Raw genomic sequence first — 25,695 nt, forward strand, 5'->3', positions numbered from 1 at the left:
GTTCTCTCCAGGCTGACGAACTACCGGAAGATGTACTAATGAAGATTCTTATGTACTGCCTTAGTGACCCCAACGAATCCCGCTTTTGGCTACAACTTCATGGTTTAGAAGGACTAATGGCTCTCGTTTCTTGTTGGCGACGTGTGGAAAGCAACGGTTTGTGGGAAGTTTTAAAACGCGCAGCCCCCAAGACAGAACCCGGCCGCGCCCTCCTTTGCGCCACCCTTTTCTCGTCATCACGGGTTCTTGATAAGGAGGTCGACGTTTATGAGAATTTGTTTTTACCAATGGTATCTGTTTTGACTAAAACCGCATCCCATGGAAGCTCTCCTTGCGAAACGGAATTGGTGAAGGCAACTCGACGAATTGTCTCCAATGCTACTTACCGAGTGTTGTGTGCAGCTATGGCTCTTTTTACAAGTGGTTCGCATCATCCGAGCTCGCTTATTCTGCTCTTAGATCAGACAATCAATTCTGAGCTCTTCGTTTTATCCGGTACGGTGGTAGCGACAGGAAAGATGCAAATTCAATCGGCAGGAGCTCAACAAATAGATAGGATCGGAAAGCTCACCGACGACGAGCACGATAGTGATAGTGAAATAGAGGAAACTTCCATAAAATCGCTTTCGTCCACGGGGAGATTGACGAGGCAAGAGCTACAAACTGTACAGTGGATAAGCAGACTTTATCTCGACAGGAGAACTACATGGACGAACGACATCCTTTCTCAAAAGATAGATAAGGGCGACGACTATCTCATAAACTTGTCGGAGAAGTTGGGCAACCCTGAATTGTGGCTATTTTGGGGAAATACTCTTCTGAGCGATATGGGTCACAATTCAGTAGAGCTTCAGTTGACCAGAGAGGCCTACATTCAGATGCTTGCTCGTCTGCTGCAATCTTGCAACGGGCTTCAACCGCGACAAAGTGCAATGTCGCCTTTCTTCACCAAGCTCGCATTTGCTGAAGGGTTTCTCGCGCATCTCTGGAGCTACGTTTTGGTACTGATACACAACGACCCAAACAACATCGTCTCCTATACAGCATTTTCTGTCTTTTGCGATATTTTTTCGCATAACCTCATTGCGCTCAAGGATGATCAATTTCTGGCGAAGTTCACTACATTGAAAGGATCTCGAGTAATTCTTGTGGAACACGTAATTATTCACTTGCGAAATGCTCTGTACGAAACATACTGGAGCTTGCCAGTGCGAGCAAATGATATTGTGCTTCTTTTTTCGGGTCTCGTCTTGTCAGGCGAAGATTCGCTACATGCAGCAAGAGCTCGAATGCTTCTGACGGGAACAAAGCTTTGGAATTCTTTGTATGAGCGCTGGTGCCGCCTCGTGCGTCATTCTCCGTTCTGTGATGAGTCGACGTGGCTGTTTCCAAAAATGACAACACTTTCAGTAGATGGTGCAGTTGTTCCTGAGGGTGCACGCTTACATCGAAATCTTGATAGAGATGGCATGCAGATAGAAGTAGACGACGAAACTTCCGAGGGAAACTCCATGTCGGCTGCGGAGGAAGAGCACGAGGCGCTAGCTGATGCATTCAGCGAGCCGCGAACTGCCCGTATTCTGACCAGCATTCCTCAGGCAATTCCGTTTGATCGTCGCGTGAAGCTTTTTGATGCCTTGCTTCGTTTAGACAAAGATAAGACACAAAACGAGAATGAAGAGAGGCGAGACGCTATAATGGCCATGACGAACGGAGGTCAGCGTCGGTCTCGAGAGCTGATAGAGATTCGCCGAGATCAACTGTACGACGATTCGATGCACCGTTTGAATCAGCTTGGACCAAAGCTAAAGAAAAAAGTGCAGGTTGTGTTTTTTAACCAGCATGGGACGCAAGAGTCTGGAATTGACGGCGGTGGCGTGTTTAAGGAGTTTATTGATGATTTGATCAAGGATGCATTTTCGCCGGCAAACACTAGCACTGCGTCAAACCGCTTATTCATGGTCACTCCACTACAAACTTTGGCAGTGAATTCTGAACTGAATCAAAATCTCTCTCTTTTACCTCACTATGAGTTTCTTGGTCGTGTCTTGGGAAAAGCAGTTTATGAATCGATTTTAGTGGAACCGCAGTTCTGCCTGCCATTTCTCAACCAATTGGTTGGCAAGTCTAATTCTTTGGAGGACTTGCAAAACTACGATCCTGAGTATTACAAAAACGTGACGAAGCTTTTAAGTTTGAGTCCTCCGGAAATCGATAGTATGGGCTTGACATTTGAGTTGACGCTTGGAGCGGGGTCGTCTTCTAGAACGGTAGAGCTTCTACCGGGGGGGAAGGATCTGCCCGTCACTACGCAGAATGCGATCCAGTACGTTCATCTATTGGCGCACCGACGACTCAACATTGAGGGTTCTCGCCAGGTCAAAGCTTTTCTGCGAGGCTTTCGTGATCTCATCCCAGCGTCCTGGGTCCGCTTGTTCTCTGCTTACGAGTTGCAGAAGCTCGTGAGTGGTGACGATACTATTCGTGGTATCGATGTTGCCTCGTTGAAAGCGAGTACGCAGTATGCGTCTGGATTCCATCCATCCCAGCCAGCAATTCAATGGTTCTGGGAGATTATAGAGGAGCTTACTCCTGGTCAACAGCGCAAATTCCTAAAGTTCATGACGTCATGCTCGCGGCCGCCACTTTTGGGCTTCGAAAGCCTTGTACCCGCGCCTTGCATTCAGCAAATACGACTCCCTGACGCTCTCTTTTTAGAGGAGGAGGAGGTTTTGGTAAAGAGATCACCCCTTCCAACCTCAAGTACATGCATGAATCTACTCAAGCTACCAAACTATGGGTCGAAAAAGCTTATGCGCAACAAGCTCACAGCTGCGATTGAATCGGGATCCGGCTTCGAATTGACCTAATTTATGCCGATTCTAAGCCAATGGAACATATATTATTCTGAATGAAGACCATCATACATCGTCTGTCATTTGTTTTCGCGACAATTTTATTCTGATATGTCCAACAAGAATGACTACACAACTACTTCTTTGATCAAACATCGACTTCTACAGAACACAAAGGCGGAAGGTTGTAAGGATTCATAGTCACTGTCAATAGAAATTTGCAAAAATTCCGCTGTCAGCATGGTATCTCGCAAGGCGGGAAAATTCCTCTATCATTAGATAACAGCAAAAGGGCGATTTTGGTTGGATGTGACAGTAGTGTTGACAGTGACACGAATCCGAACGTTCTCCGCTTCAAAATTGCAAATTCACAGTGAGTGAAACCACTTTTCGGTGCTTGACTGTTAAATGCCTTCGCTGAGGAAGGAGTGGATCAAATATGTCACACGCCACACATTTTTCTCTGTTAGCATCCTCAATTTACAGTTAGCAGCTGATTTTGTATTGTCTGTCCATTTACAACGGAAACTCACTTCTATATATAATAAAATTTGGAGTTGACCTGGTGAAAAATAGCTCTTTCTTGATCCTTTTTTAACCAGTAACATAAACTGCATATGATTTTTAAATGAGTTCATTCATGGAAACGTCAAATTATTAAATATAATACCTTCTTTCTGAAATTAAGTTTGTTTTTAATGATTTATTGCCCCCGGCATTATGTTGATTCTGATTGCACCGTCTTTAAAGAACATTTGCATATAGTTTTTGTCAACCATTGGAAAGTTATAGGTAAATACTGTAAGTGATCGATGAAAGATCGCTTGAAAAATTGTTTGGAGAACCTGTTGACAGTAAGTAACAACAGAGGTGGCGAATCTGCGCTGAAGAGAATACGTGGTAGAAACACTCATGGTCAGGCAATCCGCTCGCTTGTAATTCCTTCGCATTGGATTTTCCCAATCTTCTGTCCTCATTTCTTCGCATCAGTCGGAAAATCGACGATACAGATCATAAGAGCGAGATGAGCATCACGAATGTTGAAGATGATCGAAGCTGGTCGCACGTGAAGCATGATTATGAGGACCGATGCCAAGAAACTGAAGCATATAGCTTAGGCGATGCGCGACGTCACCAGAATCAAGGAGACTGCCATAATTTCCCAATAACACTTCACTTTATGTTGAGCGACGTTGAAAGAGGTGGATTCTCTGATGTCGTTTCGTGGCAACCACATGGGCGCTGCTTTGTCATTCATGAAGCAAAGGTATTTGTGTTGCAGATACTTCCGCAGTGGTTCAGACAATCAAAGTTCGCTTCATTCCAGCGACAACTAAATATTTACGGGTTCAAGCGGCTCACAACTGGTATGTGTTGTCAAGTTTGATTTCTTTTTCTATCGACCACACACTTTTGCTGACTCCAATGTATTCGTCGCAGGTCCTGATAGGGGTGGCTACTATCATGAGTTCTTTCTTCGGGGTAAGATTTTCTTGGCTAACCGCATTTTCCGAATGAAAATAAAGGGTACAGGTCCAAGAAAAAAAAGCTCTCCAGAAGATGAACCAAACTTTTACAGCAAGAAGTATCCTAAGCTACCTGATGATACAAATGCTGATAGAACCAGGAGCATGCAGAGTCGTGGTAGATCGCATGGTATGCGTCAAATCGACCAATCGTTTCAAGGCAATGATATAGGCATATCCAACCCTCTTGATCATTTCAGGCATATTGCGCAACCTCATTCGATATCAGTTCTACAAGAAGAAATGCCTCTAACATTTCACCAGGCTCTCCTCCCGTTCTACGCGAGGTCGAATTCGCGATCAACTTCCAGCTGTCAACCTCCGCTTTCCATTCGCGAGTCGCTTTGTCTAAACTCCACTATGCCAATGCCGAGAGTGTCAAGTCTCGCTTACCTGACTCCACTAGTGAGAGTGTCGTTGGATTCGAACGCGCTTTTGGACGAAAGACGACTTCTTGAGTCACATCTTGCTCGCATAGCGCAAGAAGTGCCTCCCGATGAAAACAGAATTGAACACATTGCAGACTTGTCTCAACAGGAAAGCGTCCTTCCTATTCACTTTCAACTACCGCTCCGCAAATCCTTTCGATCCTTCAATCATCGCTGGAATGACAGCCCCTATTAATTCTAGAGGGTAGCGACCACTGGTGTTTTCGCCATCGCTTACTTCCAACACATCCTATACCCCTGGTATTGACCGTAAGGTCTGTAAGGGCCTTCCGGTAATTCAAAACCCAGTGGATTATAGACAGAAATCGACTTTCATAGTTGGGGGACGGGGGTTTGACTGGACGGAAAACTGTAGTCCAACATCGGCACGTTCAATTACAGCGCACGTTCAATTACAGCGCACGTTCAATTACAGCAGTGTTTCTCTCAAAATGGAAAGTCTGGACTGGACCGCTATGGTCAGCCACTTGGTTGTCTTTGCTTTCGCTTACTTTTGGCTAAGTGAGCCAGTGGATTTAATATTTTACGTACACACGATTATGAGAAGATGCGAAATAGCATCTCAATAGAAAGCATGTAATTCTGACCATACAAGCCGTCCTTGTAATCAGCCTCGATGTTATTGGAAGTCTCGAAGGACAAGCCATCACCATCACAGTCAGGCGCTAGTTTTTATGGAACGGAGCATTACGTTGACTCTCTAGATAGTCCATCTCACATCATCACAATTTCTGGCCTGCGTCGGCCTGACCACCAAGCGCGATTAACAGTAAGGAAACCTGACGTCCGTCCAACTTTGCCTCACAGTTGGCAGCCTGTACCATCACACGAACAAATCTGCTCCCATTTTCTTCCGTGAGTTCTGGGAAAATTGAGAGCTTACCATATCGTATTTCCACACTCTTTGACAACAAGTAAAAATATCTGATATCTTTTTTCTTTTGACCTTGTGGGCGGCTTCACGTTTCGTCTATAACCTTTCCAAATTCTCATTCCTACAGTCATGACAGCAGGCGCAGCCTTTACTGCTGAGCGAAGCGCACACAGTTAGAAGTACTCAACATCGTGTATGGTGAACTCTTCGGAGGTTGTCCCATCTTTGGTCGACATCAAGCGAAAATACGCGACGCCAAAGCCAGGAGGAAGCTCCCTCCCATGCGAGAAACGCATGCGCTTTCCATGTGTACCGCCGTCCTTCACCTCACCAGGGGAGTTTCTATTCGATGATGACAAGCCTTATTTGTGGTGGACCGCGTCCGAACTGAGCGAACTGCTGTGGATCGGACAGGGCAAGTCACAATGAAGAAATCTTGGCTAGCTATCTGCAGAGTAGTATCGACACCTATCAGCAAGTTCGACTCAGCCAACCAGTGACCTCACAAGCTCGAAGTCATTTTTTAAACGGTTTGCGTTTGGGAATGAGAGGCTTGGAACGATGGTCTATGACCGTTGGAAAAGCTCAGCAGTACCGCGCTCGCAGCACTGTTCATTCGGTGGTACTACTGTACCAAGAGTGTTAATCCCCAAGTATTACTATTGACCCTGTAAATCAAGGCGGTGTGCTCACAAAGTCACTTTGCGATTTCAGCTGTCGCTTGAAAGAACTGTCAAAGCACTATGCTCACTTTTTGGCAAAGATAGATGCTGTGGCTGCGCAGATTATAGAGACAGCCTTTTGTTTTGAAGAATTGCTCTTGTATATGTCGGTATAAATGAAATGTGAGTATATGATGATCGGAGACTGATAAGACGCCATTGATGAGATGTGCAGTCAATGTACATGTAGTTTGAAAGAAAAAGTCAACACGCTATGCATGGTCGTTTCTGAAATATCCTCACCAAGGAAGCGTTTGCCTCACGTTTCGAAAGGTAAGTGTTTGCATCCTCAAAAATGTTTTGCAGTCCTTGCCATCGGTGGCACACTCAGAGCGCTTGACTACACCTGGTGGTGTTGTAAGGAGTCAATTGTAGACATTAAATGTAATTGTCTATAGCGTTTGACGTATATAGAGTGTCTGTTTGGTTTGTGTGATGCACTACCTGCACATTTAGGAAGAAAGAATTCCCTTGGAAATGTAGGTAAGCTTGGGAAAGCTTTCTTTCAAGTAGGAGTTTCCCTGCAATTGGATGCGACCCTGATTCGGCCCCTTTCCAGCAGGAGCACCTTCGCCATACCCGGCGTACATGCGATCCACGACATCCATACCTTCGATTACTTTGCCAATGGGCGCAAAGCCCTGCTTGTCCAGGAACGTATTGCCCTGTTCACGCGTGTTGATAAAGATTTGCGTGGTTCGTGAATTTGGACCGGCGGTTGCGAAGACAACTGTTCCGCGTTCGTTCGAGACTCGAACTGGATCATCGGACAGATTCTTCCCCCGCCATTCTTGCTGAACAGTAGGATTTCCATTGATTCCAAACTGACACACAAATCCTGGTAGAACACGGAAAACCCGACAGTCGTCCCAGAATCCGATCGAAGTGAGCTCCTGAACATACACAAAGAAGTATATCGTGAGTAGAAACCCCAAGAGATGGAAAGGAAATATTGAAAGAAATACACAAAACCTACCTCGAAACGAGCAACACCCTTGGGGGCCCAATCAGGTTGTAGCTGTATTTTGACGGTTCCAACCTTGCCTATTTCTCCATCAAGATTGTTGAGGGTGAATTCCACAATCTTGCCCGCGTTAGTTTCGTCCGCAAAGGCTTCCGGAGAAGAAAGCGTCTTGCTGACAGTGGAAACACCAGCAGTCGTTAGTACCGCCTTGCGGATCCATCCTAGTACGGACCTGCGCGGTTTGTTCATTCCCAACGCCGTTGAGTAGGAAGAGGCGGTTCTCGAGAGCCGATGGGGTGGACTAGAAAAGCCGGTAGCGCCGAGTAGAAAGACTCCCACGGCAATGGCAAAGCGTCGCGAATACACAGTTGGTGCGGCCATGGTGCAATCGGATAGTATGAAGCTGCTGTTCGCTTTTGTTTCGTTAATGAGATCACTTTTTCCGCTCTAGGCTGAACACTGAAGTCAAACTGTAAGTAATGCAAAAGGCCTACGGAAGCAAAGAAGAATTAGAGGCATTCTCCGCGAGACATGGGTACATAAAATTTGGCTGCGTTTCCGAGGGTCAAGTACGTGCGCCGCCACCACCTGGGACAAGCTGACCTGGAATTGCTTCCTTCGAATACCTTAAAGTTAGGTATTTAATTATAAGACCACCTTTCGGACTTCATTTTTTGAAATAACTGTAAATACCAGTGCAATTTTTAAATAAATATGTGAGTTTTTTCAAATCTGTCTAACTGTAAAAACAACCCTCTCACGAAGGTACTCAAATTCAGTTTCACTGTCACTACATATAGTACCCCCCCCCCCCCCCCCCACAATCTATTTCGCTGCGGTAATCCTCAGCAGTGATACTCAGCAGTAATACTACGTTCCCCAATGCCCAAAATCCTGCTGGTAACAAATTCTTCTATACTCACGCAATGTATTGTTGATACAAAGAGAGAGTAAGATGAATAAAGGGGAAAGCCTCGTGAGGCCCCAATTGTATTGCAATTAATTGGTAACTCAATAGGTTTGTATTTGACTGAATTTAGAATTGTGAGTAGAGACTAATATGGATGTAATCTTTTTGAGTGCAAACAAATCCCTTGGAGCTCCCTTAGGAGTCTCAGTAGAATCAGTACTACTCTCCACAGATAGTCACATCACTGGGATAGTAATGTTCTGGTCAATTGTATTCAAGGAGACTGTAGCCTCTGTACTGTCTTCTATGGGTTGATCCCGCAGAATCCAGATGATTGCAAATGAATGCAGATGAACATGAGACCCTTTGATTGTGCGCAGACTTATCTGCTTCGATTCAATCCCAGTTTGTAGATGTGGAGAAGGTATTTTCTTTACCTCTCAAGGGACGACCAAAATAGAGAAAATTGCTTATGTAATAATGATTTCTTGGTTGGCAAGACATGTCGTCTTGCGTGTCACAACTGCTGCATCCTTGGATGCACACACGTGTCACTTCGCACTGCCTTCGCAAATGACATATCGGTAATGACCCGAATAACATTGCCTCTATCCGCAGCGTCGTACAGACGACGACTGGGACAGTAATAAGGCTGGCAAACATGGCCAATATTCAGAGCTAGGCACTATGCTAGTTGAATGTTCCAACAACAATAGCTACAACAATTGCTCACCTTTGTGGCAGATTGCAGTATTGCGTGGCTATACTTTATCACTGGAATCACTAGCGTAACTGTAAATTCAGTGGACCTTTTGAAAACTGGACTGTCCTAACTGTAAAATGGTTGACTGGCAGTGAGTATGTATGGTGTCTGACTACATCACTTTCTTTCCATTTTCCTTGCTAGTCCAAACAATGTAGAATTCCCGGTGCGACGCAATTTGAACTAACAGTAAATGCAAGTGATAACAAGACCCGGTCTTCTTGACAGCCACGCAATCTTGTACACATATCTTGCAGCTTGACTTGCAAGTTCAATTAATGCTATCGTATTGTTCGTAGTTGTCGTGAATTACTTCATGAAGACAGGTATCGGGTAGGGTCTGTGTTTAAAATATAAAGACTGAAATGCCCCAGATAGAAGGACGAATAGTAGGCCTTCGGATCAAGACTTATTCCGAGGCTGCGAACAGTATCGAAGCTGGATAGATTTCGACTGGGATAAACGTCAGAAATCGTGCGTATGAAATAATAAGTTGGGGGAAAGAAAATGTACTTGCAAATGACTTTTATGGGTTCAAAAATAGAGATTCATAAAAAACCACTCCAAACAATCTTATATACGAAGCAATTGGCGTTACATCAGAAATATATTCGACATATCCAACCTTTCCTATCGTAGCAGAGCATATTAATGTAGTTCACTGTCAGCAATCGAAACAGATGAAACGACTGACAGGACGACTAAAAAATTCAAGTCAAGGTGAAAAATGACCTGAGCGTTTGTCCAGAATGACGAATCGGGTTTCATTTAATATTTCTGTCCGTTAATTAAATTGTCAGGCTATTCGCCACTTCTGCCCTCAAGTCATATTGGACTGGTCAAAACGTTTCCCAAGAGATTTGCTTATGAGAAGGCCCAGAGAAGATGACTCGGAGAAAAAGCAACGTTCCATCGAACCCGTATTGGATCGACATGATCCATTGCCTATTAGTCGGTACCGCAATTTTTGGCCTGCAATCCCGTAATTGAATCAGATCGGATATTTTTCAGCCGATGCAACTTCCTCGGGGTTTTCGTCTCCGTTGTCCAGCAACAAGATTATCCGGATCTTTTCCTCGATTTTCTAACAACGGTTTCTTCCATAAAACTCATTTTTGACAAACGTGTTGTCATGTCTCTTCAATACCAACAGGGCGACAACAGCGAAGAATGCAACTATCGTGTTGCCATTCATCTCAATAACGTTGGCGTTGCGCTTCTCGAGCGTCGGGCCTACAAGCAAGCCCTCGACACTCTCAAGGATGCGGTGACGGTTGTCCGCCAAGCCTTTGTTGATGAGGACGACGAGAATCAGAGTTCGATGTTGACCAAAGCCGCTCGTCGGCTTGCAACTCCCAAATCGCTTGTTCTCGCCTCCTCTGGCCTGGTGACAATTTCGGAAGATGCCGGATTCGAGACTATCAGACCACTGACGCATGCTGGGGGATCAGATCAAGCTCTTTGTGCTGTGAAGATGGAACACTTTGGGCAGGAAGACCGTGATATCGATATCGACTCAGCCACAGTATTGCACAACTTTTCCGTCGCGCACCTTCTTTTGGCCCGCGTTGCTAAGACGAACAGCTGCGCAAAGCAGCTGCGAGTCGGTGCGCTCAAATTGGCCAGTCTATCGTACCGAACACTTTCCACACTCCTCGTTGTCCGTGATGAGAACGAGCTCGAGAACATGATTATGCTTAAACCCAATCTATTTTTGATCGCTATTTCTGTTCTGCGGTGTCTTGTTCATGCCCTACACGAGTCGAACCAAGTGATTAAGGCACAGCAAAGCTATCAACGATTGCTACTCCTGGAAGCTGCCATTGGTGAAGTTGACGAACCACCCTGCTTGACTGGGAAAAGCGCTGCTGCTGCATAAATCAAGCTACCTACATAACAGGCTATAGAATTTTGTTTACCTAGAATCTTCGATAAAGATGCTGTACCGTCATGGCACTATTTCCAGCTTGATTGATTGGAAACACTGCTTTTTGGAAAACCCGCCATCAACAACGAGGAACGCTTCATGTGGGAATCACGTATGAGGCTATGACATATTAACTACAAAATTTCCAGGGCGTCACCGTCTGCAAGTACTCGAGCCATAATGTGCGCATATTTTCCAATACGCTGGTATTGCTTTGCTAAGATGCGAATTCTTCTATCGGAAGGCCAATGATTGAGCCTTTTCTGGGTTTTCAATACCTCGTCGATGCAATAGCGTCTACGATGCGAGAGTTGCGGTGCGACGGCCAGTTCGAGGCCTCGAGCAACCGAATTCACGATGGCTGTCACAGCCGTGTTAATTCGCACGGCGATTTCATTCGCATTACTCTTTAAGCAAGCGCCGAACAGTTCTGCGACAAGCTCACTGAATTCAGGCCGGACTACCCGATGAAATTCAGCTGTATAACGCGTATATTGTAGGATTTCGTCGAGTTCCTGTGGTGACCACCACAATCGAGCGGCTTCGTCCATTGATATCGGCGCCTGTCCAACGACTAGATCAGGCCAGACACAGTCGTTTTCATCAACAAAAAAGTGTACCCTTCGTCGTTTGGACTGAAGATTTTTTGGTGTACGGAATGAACTCGGCTTTGCTCTGTCGTTGGTTGGTATGGCTTCCCACGGGCGTGGTTCGCATTGAAGCGATTCGGTAATGGCGGAGATCGCGCTAGCCCCGCAGTCTAGGTTGTGCGAAATATTGCGGACAGCAGATCTCAGGGAGTGCATGTTTCATTTCGAAGGAAGAATGGGGAAAGCAACTTTTCTGGATAGCAAATTACGACTAGCATGAAAAGCGTGAGCTTGGAACACGACTTCGATTTGTGCCGTGCAGAACAGATTAGAAGAGAAATAGGCCACTGTGTGACAGTTCCCGATGCCAACCCGACCGCTGATATCGTACCTTCATACTTATTAGAATTGACTATCCTAAATCTAACTTACTTTGCAGTTATATAAGGTCACACTTTATGCTGGCTTGTCATTCACCGCACTTAGTCTGAGACAATGGCGAAAAAGGAAAAGAAAAGTAAATAGACTGAGTCTTGTTCGTTTATTTATGAGCTATTCCTTTATTTTAGACGGTAGGGAATCTAACCGTTTAAAGTTAAATTTGCAGATATTGATTTGTTGGTCATTGCACGTCGACAACTACACTTTGATGAGGTTCAAGAACTACTGGGATCAAATGTATATTTATCCGTCTTTCTCCGCTGCCAAACAGACGCAGCTTGCATCACTTACTGTTGCACCGAAGATCCTTTAAAGTTAACTTATGTTAGCAGGAGCATCACTACTTCCAGTAAAGCACGTTTAATTTTCTAAATCCCCCCGGTAAACCATGTTAGCTCAGATTCATGTCGAACTGACAGTAAGCAAACTCACTGTATACAAGTGCATCGGGATTTGGAACCCATAGCCGATGGGTGTTACTCATTATTAGTCAAGGGGGAGGGTCTCCTATTTGACGGCTCTAATGACAAACATAGGGTCGCCTGAATTGCCCTTCTGAACAGATGATGCCGTATTCATCCAGGCAAAACCTTTTGATGGATTGGAAAGCATTTCCTGCATCGAGGGGCGTTCTGGCAACAACTGTTTTTCCGGAATGATGTCGATAGCCTCCAGCGAAGACCAAGATGCCGCGTAGTGAAAATAGCTTGCCACTATTGTCAACCGATCAATGTCATCAGCTTGCAACCACAAAGCAACTGCCTTGGTGGCAAAACAGCGATTCGAGAAAGAAACAAGAGCAATTCCTCCCGGTCGTAGTAGACGGTGCATCTCTTCGAAAACAAGTTTGGGGTTTGTCAAGTAGTCCACTGACACAACATTGGCAATAACGTCGAAAGAGCAGTCTTTGAATTGTGACAATGTTGAATGTTTGTTCAGATCCTGAACGTAGTATTCCGTTAGCTGGCCATTCCGTTCAAGTTCCTCCCTATTCATGCCTACACCGGCAACCCTCCCATATCGCACTTCACTTTCGTGTTCGCCAGGCAAATGAGAAATCCAGCTACTACACAAATCAAGAATATCTAGTCGTTTCTCCGGTATTTCTTTCGCTAAAAGACTTTCGAACCCGTCCTGGTAAAATGCAGTCAAAGATGCGATAGCTCGATCGTCAATGTGCGTAACGAATCTAGGGTTGTCGTAGAATCGAGCGTCGTCGCTGCTATCAAGACGATTCATATCCTTTTCTGTATAGGGCCAATCACCGCTTTTCAGAGCAAAATCTTCGTCAGGGTCAAAACTCACAATTTTCCGTTGGTAAAAAAGTGTAAAGGGAAAAGAGTATGCAGTTTCAGTAGCCTTTCCAATTTTAAAAGGTAGCTTGGCCTTTGAGGCATAGGAGAAAGTAGACGGCAAAAATGCGGCTACTGCTGACAATGAAATTGTTGCGCCGAATATCCAAATGGGCGCTTCCAATCCGGCATTTCTCATGTTGGCTCCGTTTCTAGCAAAGCAAGCCCACCAGCAATGCACAGAGATTGATCTTCCTCTTTTTATTCACAGTCGAGCGCATCCACTCTGATGAGACTGGGTTGAAGGGGAGCTAAGAGGTGAAGGAAAGGCAAAGAGGGGGGAACCTCTCCGGTCTGCGCCAATGTCACACAGTCAGCGGCTCGTTTGTCGTTCCGCATTTTTCGAATTGAAATTAGTAGTTTTGGTTGTAAAGATTCGAAAGTTGAAACTGTTGGTGAACCCGAGTGCGACAAGACAACGGGACAGTGCGATCGGAAATATTGCTGGTTTGATTCGACTCCCATTGGTTTGCGTTCTGTGATTTGCTACATTTGATGACGTGTACTTTATGAACGTCAGCGGCGCACCTGATTGTGACGTCATCAGACACCTCGCCGGGAAGCCATTTTCGCGAGTCACACGAACAAGGTTGACAATCCGCGTCGGAACAAACCATAGGCTTTTCCACCATGATGCACGGATCGCAAGCACTGCTACAGGCTGCGAAACGCAAAGTCTCCGCTATCGCTTCTAACGCAATCACCATGCGATCGATTACTGTTGGAACCGACATGATCAGTTCCGTGATTTCCTTACAAAAGGCTCGTCCCTGGTACATGTCGGATGCGGAGGGATCCAATATGGCCGACGACAATGCCGTGACGCTCAAAGATCTCTTTAAAAAACAGACGGTTGCTCTTTTTGGCGTTCCTGCGCCCTTCACTGGTACGTGCTCAAACGAGCACTATCCGGGATACAAGGCTCTGGCAGACGACTTTCTACAGGCCGGTGTCGATCGCATTGTATGTTACAGTGTCGCGGATCCGTACGCCATGGACGGCTGGGCCAAAGCTTTGAAGAACGATGCCGAAAAGATCACTTTCATGGCGGACCCAGACTCTTTGTTTGCCAAGGCCTATGGGTTGGACGCAGCGTACGATGCGGTCAGCCTGGGACAACGGTCTATTCGGTTTTCAATGGTGGTCGCGGATGGAAAGGTAGAGGCATTTCACAAAGTCGACGACGCGGTGAAGGATGCGGAGACCCTTCTGGCTGACGTCAAGGAATGGAAAGATCATCAGTAAAGCTACCAAGGCAGAGCGGAGAGCTGGTATACGCGAGTCACTTGGGACAGAAGCTTGTCGTGTATCCCCTAGTATTTCTTGGATGTGACTCTACCGTGAATAAGAGCTGCATTCCAAGAAGACGTACGACGGCACAAAATGTGACCCGAGTTTTAATGCACAGACCTTCGATGTATACGTGGTTCTTTCATACCGCTGTCCGAAAGTCTTGCGGCGTATATAGAAATCGATATGGACAAGTAAATCGTATTGTCTTTAGGTAGAACAGCTAGTATTAAGGATCGCCCTTTCCCGTTAGGGCGCATTATAGGCTGATTAACATACTGGTCGCTCTTTTATGAATTGTGGTAGAAATACACAAGGCCATTACTGCCAAAGTCTTCACTTTTTCGTCATGCGGATTTTGCCTCCCACGAGCTTGAGGGCGGGTAGTCCGCGTATAATTGCGGACCGGGCAAATTCAGTCTGACACGAAGGGCAACTGTACGGATCCGCACTCGTTCCGTGATCCCGTAAAACACCGGCGCAATCTTCCGATATCCGCTCAACAAAGCACTTGACAAGATTGGATTTGGTCCCGTTCTTCTTCTTGTACCGGAAGAGCCGCTCACCGCACTTGGCGCAATTCACGCTAACGGTTTGGTAGGAATCTACAACGCTGCCTCGTTTGGGTTTGGCGGCGGCTGCGAAGCATCGCCGATCGGGTGACGCAACGGGCGAAGGACCGAAGGGAACGCTGGATGGGACCACACGACGGTGGCGAACCCCAGCTTGCAGATCTCTCGACGCAAACGACGCCCATGCTCTCTTGTCCTGGAGGAACAGCATCAAACCAATCGCATTTCGACAAATCACTCTCATGTTTTCCCTCATATACAGACGAAGTGCAACATGGGTATCAGGGAGAAGCAAAGACAAAGACACCGGGCCTACCTATACACCTTCGGCCGGTTCAGCTCTGTCAACGACGGTGACCGAACCGATTCTCCGTATTCTGTCGTACAGGAAACCGATCCCGGTTCTTTTTCATTCGTGAATGATGATCCCTAACTAGCTATCCTCTCTCTCTCAAGAACTAGACACACGGTTACAGCCGCCACCAAACAACACAAGAAAGTTACTACTGAAAGGAGAAACTACAGTATCCAGAGATTTTTCCACGGTGGGCTATCGTTTTCCCATTCCTGCACTGGTCGTATCACAATTGCTGGCGCTCGTGTCGACGTCGGTATCGTCGCCATCCTTGGGGTCTTTGCTCGAAAAATCCAAAAAGGCGTTGGTGGCCGCCGCCAGCGTGATCAACCCGGCGCCGGTCCATCCTGCAACACCACCAAGCGACTCGCCCAACAGCCAGGCCGAAAATCCAGCGCCGTACACTGGATCCATGGCGTATATTACCGACGCTCGTTCCGCCGATACATCCTTTTGTGCCTTGGTCTGTACCCAGTTCACCAAGGCCGTCGTTACAGCGCTCAGATACACAATCTCCCAGGGATGGGTTAACGCGATCGACATAACTTCGGCGGCTGGATTGAAGCATACCGAGGCGGCGGCGGTGGCTTGAAAGGGATTGCCCTCCCAAAACGTCCAAATCCCGGCCAGTCCCGTCACCACCCACAAGCAAGCCGCGTTCAAGGCGGCCGAGTTGGCCACGACGGACGACGCCTTTTCCAATCGCAAAATAAACATGGCGGACGAGACGGCAGCCGCAATCGTCCACAAGTCTCCGACGTTCAAGTCCAGGACGTTGCCGTTACTGCCGTAGGCCAACAGGGCGGTTCCGGCAAAGGCTGTCAACGCGGAAAGCCAGGTAGCGTTCGATATCGCCCGGCCGAGGAGTATACGGGCCAAAAACGGGACAAACTTGACGTTCAGGTACAACAGAAAGCCGGATCGCTGGGCAGTGGTAAATTCTAGACCAATTGCTTGAAAGGAAAAGCCGAGAAACATCCAAAAACCCATTTCGGCGCCCCATCGCCACGTTGAGCTCACATTAGTCGGGTTGGACTCTTCACTGACAATTGCATCCAAATCCTCGCCTTTGGTGAGCTTTGCCCAGAGTTGTGCAAGCCCGGGTGTGTACGGACTAGCACACAGGGCGGCGAGACCGAAACGCAGAAACGTAAACGCGGACGGAGCACTATCTGCGATCACGCCCTTGATTACTGCATGCTGACTGCCCCATAGAATGGCCACCATGTTCAGCAGCAGAATTGATTGGGTGGTTCGGTCGCGCCATACTGTAGTCTCGGGTGTCCCGGATTCCGTAGAGCCTAATATGTCGGATGCCACCACTGAAGCCTCGTCACGGGGAACAATAACCGCCAGTGTTTCGTTCTGCGAGACTCGTATCAGTCCGTTTTTGCTGGTACTGAGATCTTCCAAGACCGGCTCCTGCAAACTGGCATACCGACGATACCAAGGTGTCGACGCCCGGCTATAGGATTGTCCGTACAGCAACGATCGAGTGGCAAAGGACGGGTACGCGTTTGAAAAGGCGTACGTCGTCCCTACCAGAGTGAGAATCAGGCAACAAGCTCTCGCCAGTGAGTTCATGACACGGTGTTTGTTTCCGGCATGGGTCACTGGACAAGTCTTTGGAGGATGGAAACGCAATAAATCACGTAGTTGTCGGCGTAACTTGGTGTGGCCGTCCCGAGGAAGGGGATGCTCTGTGTTCTTTTTACGGTAACAGTATATCGTACCGGTAGAGTAGGTTGGCACTTTCTCCAGTTTTGGGTTCCAATTTGGTAACGCGATTTCCTATCTGTACATATAGTTCCGAAACAGTAATATTCCCGATTCCCTCTGAATTTTCCGCATTCAACCCTACTTGGGGACGACGACACCGGAGGGTTTTTTGATGTTCACAGTCAAGGTGTGTACAGTTACTGTGGTAGTGCCCTCATTCTGACGAAAGTATCGTTGAGCGCTTGTCTTGTTGCAGCAGCTGTTGCTATTGCTGTTAAAGTCTCCTGTTACAGTTTCTTCTCAACTGGCAACATCGAGTGGACGTTCTCATCATGTTCGAAGTGTCGTGGGGCGAGATGGGCGTGTGCATCGGTTTGGGTCTCTTCTTAATCGGCCGTGAGGATTTGCCCAAGGCGGCGCGTATGGCCGGTACGCAGGTGGGCCGAGTGGTGGGTTTGTTGCAGGGTGCGCGGGCCCGCGCCGATCAGTTCGCCGGCCAGAACGAACTCCATCAGCTGCAGAATGAACTGCGGTCGGGACTCCGGGATTTGGATGCGGTGAAATCGGAATTGGCCGTCTCGTTGAGTTCGCGGGGAGTGGTAGGACGACAACTGGGAGCCACCGTGCCGGGGGTCAACCGGGCAACCGTGTCGCCGATGACCACACATACCATGTTGACGGGAGGGACTGCTGCGGGAAGTCTCGCGGCTTTAGGGACGATGGGGCTGCCCGTAGGACGACCAGCCGGTGGGGACGATGACGGCACGAACGTCGATGGGACAACGAATGCCGCGGGCTCGGAAGGACTGTCCTGGACGTCGTCGCCCGGTAGTCCCATACATGCACCGCCCCGAACGTTGCCTCCCGTCTACCAAACGGTGGCAGCCGTCGCCGAGTCGGAATGGGAATCCCAAGGGATTGCCTTTCGTTCCCGAGCCGAACAAGGATCGGGTCTGGCCAACGCGTCGGATCAAGCGACGACGGGGTCGGCCCTTTTGGCCAGTCTTTTGCGACAATCGCTCGTCTTTGACCAATACGATCGAGTGGTAGCGGATCAAGACGAAGCTCTCCAATCCAAAATTAGTCAAATTAAACAAAAGGCTCGAGATCAGGTGTCCGCATCCAGTGACACGGAGGTCCCCCGATGATTGGTAGATGGGAGGACCAAGCCCTATCCGGAACGTCGTTGGAGGCCCAAGCCGTGTTGCTTTGTTTCTGACCGCGGCGCTGTCGGCAATTTTCCGAGTTGATCCACACCAGCTCCACGAAACTCGTTCCGCTCCCGTAGTGTTGGCCACCCATCGGGGACAGTATCTTCTGCTGCGTAAAATTCATGTTTTTCAAAGCTAGCACGCACGGGTCGAAAAATCATCTGTCTATCCAACAATCGAGAGTGTACGAAAGGTCTGCAAAGCCATATACTACTCAATTAGATTTGGGCTTGTGATCCAAAGTGCACGGTTTTCTATGTAATGTCCGTTAGAGCAGCCTAGGCAACAAGCCTCGATAAAGTTCGAATGCTGGTGTCACCGAATAGGTAGTGACTGTGAAATAAACAAGGTATAGATAGCATAGTATCTCACTGTCAGAGTGTTTCGAGTCGACACGATTTACTGTTCGTTGTAGGTAGCTAGCTCATCGTCTTGCCGACTGTACGGGATTCAATTGCTCACAACGGTAGGTATGCTTTTTTCGAGCAGTAGGGTAGGTTCAATACACTCTCTTTACAGTTAACAAAGAGTGGGAAGCGCCGTCTGTCGAGACATGGACGACTCCCCACCTCGAAACACAGTCGCAAAGGGATCACGATCAGATAGTGCGGGGGGTTGTAGGAAGTCTGGAAATGCTCCACAACTGTACCGACACTTGTAGTCATCCACTTCCCCATCCATTCCTAGCGGTGCCAAAAGGACCGTCGGCAAGTACGTACTGCTTGTGGAATCACTAGGGTTGAGTATACTGTATCCAAAGAAAGTGTAGGCCCGAGTGACACCGTACGAGGCCTAGTAGAGAGAGAGAGTGTGTGTGTGAGTCGGATTGTTCTATACGAACAGTATGAGTACGGACACGAACGAGGACAATAGCTTGCTCGCCGCGGACGAAGCATCGATTCTGGACGGAATGGACGGACCGCCACAACCTCCCCCCGGAGAGATCCGGGAAGATCCCTGGATCCTACAGCCTCCCACCATGGCGGCCCTCGGACAGCCCCCTCTCGCTACCCCGCCGACGGCTCTGGGTGATCCGTCCGCGGCGGCTCTGTGGCGGGAACGCGAACGCCGCCAGCGTACCGTACGACTCCTCATGATGTTCCTGCTCATGCTCTTACTCATGGACGGCGAAGACGGGAACAATAACAACGCACCGCACAAACACGGCTTGCGATCGCGGCGGGACCCACGGAGAAAACGCGACGCCGGGAACCGTCCGCTCGATTCCGTTGTCTGGGACGCACGCACGTTGCAAGAATCGCGGTTACGGGAGATTGCCCGGACGCATCCGCGGTATCAGGCCTTGATTGATAAGAATAAGGGAGAAAATGTAGAAGCTGGTGTTTGGGAATGGGCGCAGCAGTTGGCGGAACAAGAACGGGACGAGTTTGGGGTCGAAGCGGCTCCGGCCAGTAAACCAATGTTGTCACCAGCAGGTACGATTGTGGATGAAGAAGCCACGCGAAAGGTGTGGACGTATCCGTGGAATGCGACGGGATTTTATCGCGGTGAATGGTCCCGACGAATCGCTAAACAAGCAGACGAAACGACCCCTGCGGTTTCCAGACCAAAAGTCCAAGATGCGAACGCGACTGTGGCCCAAGAACGAAGCCTTCTCGATCCGGTGGCTCTGGAAGAGACACTCTTGGAAACGCTTCAGAGTCGTGGGATCCAGGCGGGCGTCGTTTTGTTACCAAACGAATTGGCCGTGGCTACCCGGGATGACAACAATCTAACGTCGATTCGTTGGGAGCAAATGACCATGGATGCCAACGGGAAAATGTACAAATCGGTCCAAGCCACTACCGAAGACCAACATACTAACAATGATAAAGAGGGCAGCCCATCAATCACCCTTACTCACAACTCAGGTCGCGCCGCGTTCCAGATATACGCTAGATCGATTCCCGCGATGAAGGAACTGAGTTTGGTGGATGGGTTCGTCAAGCTCTATGATTCTACGAGTCCGGGATACTCAACCCGCAAAGATATTCTGTTGCGTGTACGGGGCGTGCTGATACACGCCATAGGGCAACTTTCCTTGGTGTCGAATGTGGACGTGTCGAGGAGCGCCTTTGTGATTATGCCCTCCGAAGCGCGTGCAACGCAACATCGGCGTTTACGGACGGCTTTGGAAGATTTGGACGGTGCCAGTTTGCCCCAGATCCGTCAAGATGCGCTGGACTTGTACGGTGGTCGTTTGTCTACGGAGGACCGTGACTGGGCGTTGCTTTCTACCCCCTTTGGTGGTCGTCGTTTATCAAGCGAAACTTCCACCCCAAGGAATGCGAGAGCAGCGATGGAGGAAGCCACGGAAGTGGACGCGGAGACTTTACCAGTCTCCTCGAATGCTACACATCAACAATCCGAATCAACGTTGGAACCTATTCGGATTCCGTGGTCGGATGTTGTTGTTCCTTATCCCTTTGTTCGAGATGACAAGGAGGAGACGGTCCGTCGGGTTCGAACACCAGCAGCACGTCGTATGCCTCCTCGCGAGCAACTGCTAGAATCCAATGCTGCCTCCTGTGAATTTGAAATTACAATGAGTATTGAGCCGACAGAGTGGACCGTGGGTGCGTGGCGAGCGCTTTTAAGCCGACACGCAAACGAGGCCAAGCGATTGGATCCTTCCAAAGCTGGGGATATCACAGAGGATTCACCAAGTGGGAAGGAAAATGTCAGTACTCCACCCATGGGCCCCACCAATCGTCGGAAAATACTTCAAGATCAGGCTTTGGTTATGAATATGGCCGGATCAATCCACTCGCCAAACTGCGACTTTACAGCTACCTTGAATGTCACGGCAATTCGGACGGACTGGGAAGCTACGACGGGCAAGGTCATCAATTACAGTTTTTACATGATGCTGGTTTGCATGGCGCAGATTATATTACTACTGCGTCAACTATTACACTCGCAGGCTCAATCCGCGGCGGTTCGTGTATCAATGCTCTGCATTGGATGGCAAGCAGTCATTGACGCACTCGTGTGTTTGGTACACATTTACTTCAGCCTTGCCATGCAGCCGCTTTTTACGGCCTTTGCCAGTGTGGCTTTTTTCAAACTACTGATATTTTGTGTCATTGAGATGAAGTACATGAGCAGTAAGTGGATCGATGCTGATGTTAAAAAAAAACTCTCGGCATCTGAATATAGCCTCATGGAATTCTTTTGCCGTGCGTAGTTATCATTCAGGCGAGAAACAGCAGCAATGGTGGTCAGTCAACAGAAGTTTTGAGAAGACAAGTGGCAATGTTACATCTTCGGTTTTATCTTGCATTGTTCGCGGCTTTTTTAATGTTGTTTTACATGGGCGAAAAGTACCGCACATTTTATGTTCTTGGGTTGTACTCTTTCTGGGTTCCACAGATCATTCTGAACATAATCACCGAAGCGAAGAACCCGCTGCACAAGTACTTCATCAATGGTATGAGTCTATCGCGACTTGTGGCGCCGCTGTACGTGTTCGGTGTGCCGAACAACTTTTTGAAGGAAATCCATGCCGATGCTCCGACGGACGCATGGTTGTGCCAGCTACTTGTGCTGTGGGTCGGGGTACAGGTGGCTATTTTACACTCCCAATCGAAGTACGGAACTCGATTTATGATTCCAGCACGATTTCTGCCACCCAAGTTTGACTACAGCCGGCCAATTCCCTCATCCATGCTTCCACCCGGGGCCTTGGAATCGCCGGTCCCTGAGTTGGCGCTGGAGCGGAATAGCGAAAACCAGCCGTTGGTGACATCCAGCCCGGACACCTCGTCACCAGCGCGCGATCGATTACGGCATACGACGGCCGTGACGACAAGGAATCGAATGCGACGAACGAACCGAACCGAAAGCAGCGGAATGACTACCGAAACGCTCGATCATTCACGATGCAATAGTCCGTTGGCGCCGACGCTAGACTGCAGTATTTGCTACGACGCAATCAATGTACGAGATCAGCTTGGCTACATGCTGGCTCCGTGCAATCACTTGTTCCATCGGGATTGCCTTATACAATGGATGGATGTGAAAATGGAATGTCCCATTTGCCGCACCGAATTACCCGCATTATAGAAATAGCTGTCTTTTATAAGTTGCCCATACCAAAGATATTGCGTAAGTTGGTACTATACATGAAACATAGGGATGCAGGTGGACTATCTCCTTTCACGGAATGATGGATCACGGATACCCTGTTTCTTTCGACACGAAAGCCCTAGCTCACGTTAACCATGGGTATCCGATTCTGCACGAAATCGGTTGTTCGCCGTTGCGTTAAAGCACTTTTTGTGGATATTAATTTGCATTGTCTCCCCAAGTATCCAGATCATTCTTTAAACTTGACTGCCGTGTGGGCTCGCCACTTCCGGCGTGTGTACGCTCCCCGGAGGCACGGAAGACGTGGGCTCCGTCATAATCGGTTGCACTTTGGCGTAGGCCGAGGCTGCCGCCATGTCTGCGTCTCGTTCCTTCCGTCGGCGTTTTTCTTCGTCGGCTTGGTCCATTGCCAACACGGCGTCGTGGTTTTCTTGTGCAATTTGCAGGGCAAAGGCGCGGACGAACCGGAGACCACACGTACAAGCAATGACCACGATCAACAGCGTCAACACGATCGTCTTGGTGTCGATGATCATCATTCGACTGTCGGACAGAATTCTCTTCTTGTCGGTATCCTAGCAGAAAGATACAGAACCTGTGTTGTGGTGCGTCGACTTGCGATCGCTGACAACAAACAAATACTCCGCGCTACGCGTTCCATGGTCGCGATCCTAGGCCAACGAGCACATAAAAATGACTCCCGCATTCACTAATGTAAGGGTACCCGGAACTTCCCCAAGTAGTACCCGGATCGGGGATAGGATGTTCCGTGAAATCCCGTTTGACGTGTCAGCCTTACGTGGTGATTTCGGCGAACCCCAAAAAGAGTTCGAATCTTTGAGGTTTTGGTTGGACAAACAAATATACTCGTCACATTCGCTCCTTGTCACCATGGCGTCAACGATTTTGATGCGAGCCGGTCGAAGCCGGTGTCGTCTAGCATCTACTGCAACTGTTCGTACCATACAACCGATTGTATATCCCTCGGCTTCGCCGCGGTACGAACGCGGATTTGTGAGCTTTTCACGATCGCGATGGCACAAGCAGAATTCTTCTTCCCACAACGGCTCGTCGGGTTCCACCGACTCGTCATCGTCCACGCGCGACGCAGGCCTGGCTTTTACTAGCGTTCTCTCCGATCCCAACGATGTCCCCGGTCCTCGTGGTATTCCTAGTCGTGCTGAGCAGCTCCGGCGATTGCAAGAAGCGGGCGTCATCTTTGACGTGCTCGTCGTGGGCGGGGGCGCCACTGGGGCGGGAACGGCCTTGGACGCGGCCTCGCGAGGATTGTCGGTGGCATGCGTGGAACGAGGTGATTTCGCGTCCGAGACATCCTCTCGATCGACCAAGCTTATCTGGGCGGGAATTCGTTACATGGGGACGGCCACGGCGGCCCTCCTCAGCCCCAAACTGTGGCAGCATCCGGTAGACACCGTCCACCAATTCGTCGGCGAAATGAAAATGGTCTGGCACTGTCACGTGGAACGTCGGTATATGACATCAGTCAATCGACATTTGTGCAATTGGATACCTATTGCGGTGCCGTTCAATTCGTGGCACATTTCACCGCCGCCCATGGGACATCCACTCTTCGGTTACTTTCCTTTTCTAGCCCCCGTGGTGTTCAAATTTTACGACGCGCTATCAGTGTTTACGTGTCCACCGAGCTACGTGTTGACGAAATCGAGGGCCCAACGTGACTTTCCTCAACTGGATCCTGACGGGCTCAAGTACGCGGCGGTGTTTTACGAAGCGCAACACAACGACTCACGCACGAACCTGGCGATTGCCATGACCGCAGCCGAAAAGGGTGCCGCCATTGCCAACTACACGGAAATGGTAGATTTGATTCATAACGAAGCTGGCAGAGTAGTAGGAGCGGTCGTGCTGGATCGCATGACTGGCAAGCAATGGAAGGTGTACGCGAAGAAGGTTGTGTTGGCGGGTGGTCCCTTTACCGACCAACTTCGATCAATGGAAGCCGGTAAGATACCACCGGCCGTTCGAGGATCGGCGGGTACACATATTGTACTGCCTGGCTACTTTGTTCCGCACAACATGGGGTTGTTGGACTGCAACACGAGTGACGGTCGATTTTTGTTCATACTACCTTGGTTGGGCCATACTCTGATTGGAACCACCGACAAGAAAGGACCCGCCGAGACTCTGCAAAATCCCCCGGAAGACGAAGTCGTATGGTTGTTGAAGGAATCGCAAAAGTTTCTGCGCAAAGATCTGAAAGTTCGTCGGTCGGATGTGCTTAGTGCGTGGCGTGGTTGGCGACCATTGGCGGTGGATCCTCACGCCACTGCAGACTCTCCCGTTTCACGGGACCACGTTATTTCGGAGAATCCCGAATCAGGTGTCATTTTCATCGCCGGTGGTAAGTGGACTACTTGGCGGGAGATGGCCCAGGAAGTCATTGATCGCGTGGTGGGGCCGTCCGGCCCGCCCAGTTTGACCTTGGACATCCCTTTACACGGAGCAGAGGGATACGAAAACAATCTGGCCATTCAACTCATTCAACGATACGGTATGGATACTACCGTAGCGGAGCACTTGGTAAAAACCTACGGAGGTCGTGCGTGGGAGGTATGTGAACTGATGCAACCGACGGGCAAAGCGTGGCCCAAGTTTGGGAATCTGCTCGTAGAAGGCTTTCCATACATTGACGCTGAAGTATTGTACGCTACACGAGAATACGCCTGCACGATCGAAGACGTGCTATCCCGGAGAACGCGACTGGCGTATCTGAACCGGGATGCTGCTGTGGCGGCAATTGAACCGGTCGCCGATATTTTGGCCCGGGAGTTGGGCTGGACTGCCAAGGCTAAAGAACAGCAAATACAAGCTGCACGAAATTACGTGGAATCGTATTCGGGACGAAAACCAGATCAAGCCGGCAAGCTGCTACGGGAAGCGTCGTACCAATCTCCAATCGACATATTTACGGCTCTCGATACCGACCTCAGTGGCTTTCTGGATCAGCAAGAGGTTATGGAAGTGGCCACTATCTTAGGATTCCAAATGTCCAGCAAGGAAGTCACTAAAGCTTTCGAGCAAATGGATAAAGATGGGTTTGGGCG

At 48.7% G+C, this 25,695-nt stretch overlaps 10 protein-coding genes across 10 annotated transcripts; 5 read left to right on the top strand and 5 right to left on the bottom strand.

Moving 5' to 3' along the window:
• Positions 1 to 2,018: 2,018 nt before the first annotated feature.
• PHATRDRAFT_14843 (predicted protein) lies at positions 2,019 to 2,870 on the top strand (the record flags this gene model as incomplete). The annotated part of the gene is made up of 1 exon (XM_002182476.1): positions 2,019 to 2,870. A coding segment is annotated over one exon (852 nt), but the record flags the coding sequence as incomplete, so codon positions are not given.
• Positions 2,871 to 6,878: 4,008 nt separating this feature from the next.
• PHATRDRAFT_14696 (predicted protein) lies at positions 6,879 to 7,316 on the bottom strand (the record flags this gene model as incomplete). Its single annotated transcript, XM_002182625.1, has 1 exon — positions 6,879 to 7,316. A coding segment is annotated over one exon (438 nt), but the record flags the coding sequence as incomplete, so codon positions are not given.
• A 2,879-nt stretch (positions 7,317 to 10,195) lies between these two features.
• Positions 10,196 to 10,942, top strand: PHATRDRAFT_38531 (predicted protein; the record flags this gene model as incomplete). The annotated part of the gene is made up of 1 exon (XM_002182477.1): positions 10,196 to 10,942. The coding sequence occupies one exon, from the start codon at positions 10,196 to 10,198 to the stop codon at positions 10,940 to 10,942; it is 747 nt and encodes a 248-aa protein (XP_002182513.1).
• A 2-nt stretch (positions 10,943 to 10,944) lies between these two features.
• Positions 10,945 to 11,796, bottom strand: PHATRDRAFT_48144 (predicted protein; the record flags this gene model as incomplete). Its single annotated transcript, XM_002182626.1, has 1 exon — positions 10,945 to 11,796. One exon carries the CDS (start codon positions 11,794 to 11,796, stop codon positions 11,125 to 11,127), a length of 672 nt encoding a protein of 223 aa, XP_002182662.1. The 3' UTR covers positions 10,945 to 11,124.
• Positions 11,797 to 12,672: 876 nt separating this feature from the next.
• PHATRDRAFT_4604 (predicted protein) lies at positions 12,673 to 13,299 on the bottom strand (the record flags this gene model as incomplete). Its single annotated transcript, XM_002182627.1, has 1 exon — positions 12,673 to 13,299. A coding segment is annotated over one exon (627 nt), but the record flags the coding sequence as incomplete, so codon positions are not given.
• A 704-nt stretch (positions 13,300 to 14,003) lies between these two features.
• On the top strand, positions 14,004 to 14,618 carry PHATRDRAFT_38534 (predicted protein; the record flags this gene model as incomplete). Its single annotated transcript, XM_002182478.1, has 1 exon — positions 14,004 to 14,618. One exon carries the CDS (start codon positions 14,004 to 14,006, stop codon positions 14,616 to 14,618), a length of 615 nt encoding a protein of 204 aa, XP_002182514.1.
• Positions 14,619 to 14,999: 381 nt separating this feature from the next.
• On the bottom strand, positions 15,000 to 15,479 carry PHATRDRAFT_38535 (predicted protein; the record flags this gene model as incomplete). The annotated part of the gene is made up of 1 exon (XM_002182628.1): positions 15,000 to 15,479. One exon carries the CDS (start codon positions 15,477 to 15,479, stop codon positions 15,000 to 15,002), a length of 480 nt encoding a protein of 159 aa, XP_002182664.1.
• Positions 15,480 to 15,785: 306 nt separating this feature from the next.
• PHATRDRAFT_48145 (predicted protein) lies at positions 15,786 to 17,239 on the bottom strand (the record flags this gene model as incomplete). The annotated part of the gene is made up of 1 exon (XM_002182629.1): positions 15,786 to 17,239. Exon 1 carries the CDS (start codon positions 17,172 to 17,174, stop codon positions 15,786 to 15,788), a length of 1,389 nt encoding a protein of 462 aa, XP_002182665.1. The 5' UTR covers positions 17,175 to 17,239.
• A 300-nt stretch (positions 17,240 to 17,539) lies between these two features.
• Positions 17,540 to 22,585, top strand: PHATRDRAFT_48146 (predicted protein; the record flags this gene model as incomplete). Its single annotated transcript, XM_002182479.1, has 5 exons — positions 17,540 to 18,445; positions 18,936 to 18,986; positions 19,182 to 19,231; positions 19,364 to 21,627; positions 21,708 to 22,585. The coding sequence occupies exons 1-5, from the start codon at positions 17,642 to 17,644 to the stop codon at positions 22,583 to 22,585; spliced, it is 4,047 nt and encodes a 1,348-aa protein (XP_002182515.1). The 5' UTR covers positions 17,540 to 17,641.
• A 1,224-nt stretch (positions 22,586 to 23,809) lies between these two features.
• On the top strand, positions 23,810 to 25,495 carry PHATRDRAFT_1129 (predicted protein; the record flags this gene model as incomplete). The annotated part of the gene is made up of 1 exon (XM_002182480.1): positions 23,810 to 25,495. A coding segment is annotated over one exon (1,686 nt), but the record flags the coding sequence as incomplete, so codon positions are not given.
• Positions 25,496 to 25,695: the final 200 nt, after the last annotated feature.

This window comes from Phaeodactylum tricornutum, chromosome 16, assembly GCF_000150955.2.
Source record: "Phaeodactylum tricornutum CCAP 1055/1 chromosome 16, whole genome shotgun sequence".
Lineage (NCBI taxonomy): Eukaryota > Bacillariophyta > Bacillariophyceae > Surirellales > Neidiaceae > Phaeodactylum > Phaeodactylum tricornutum.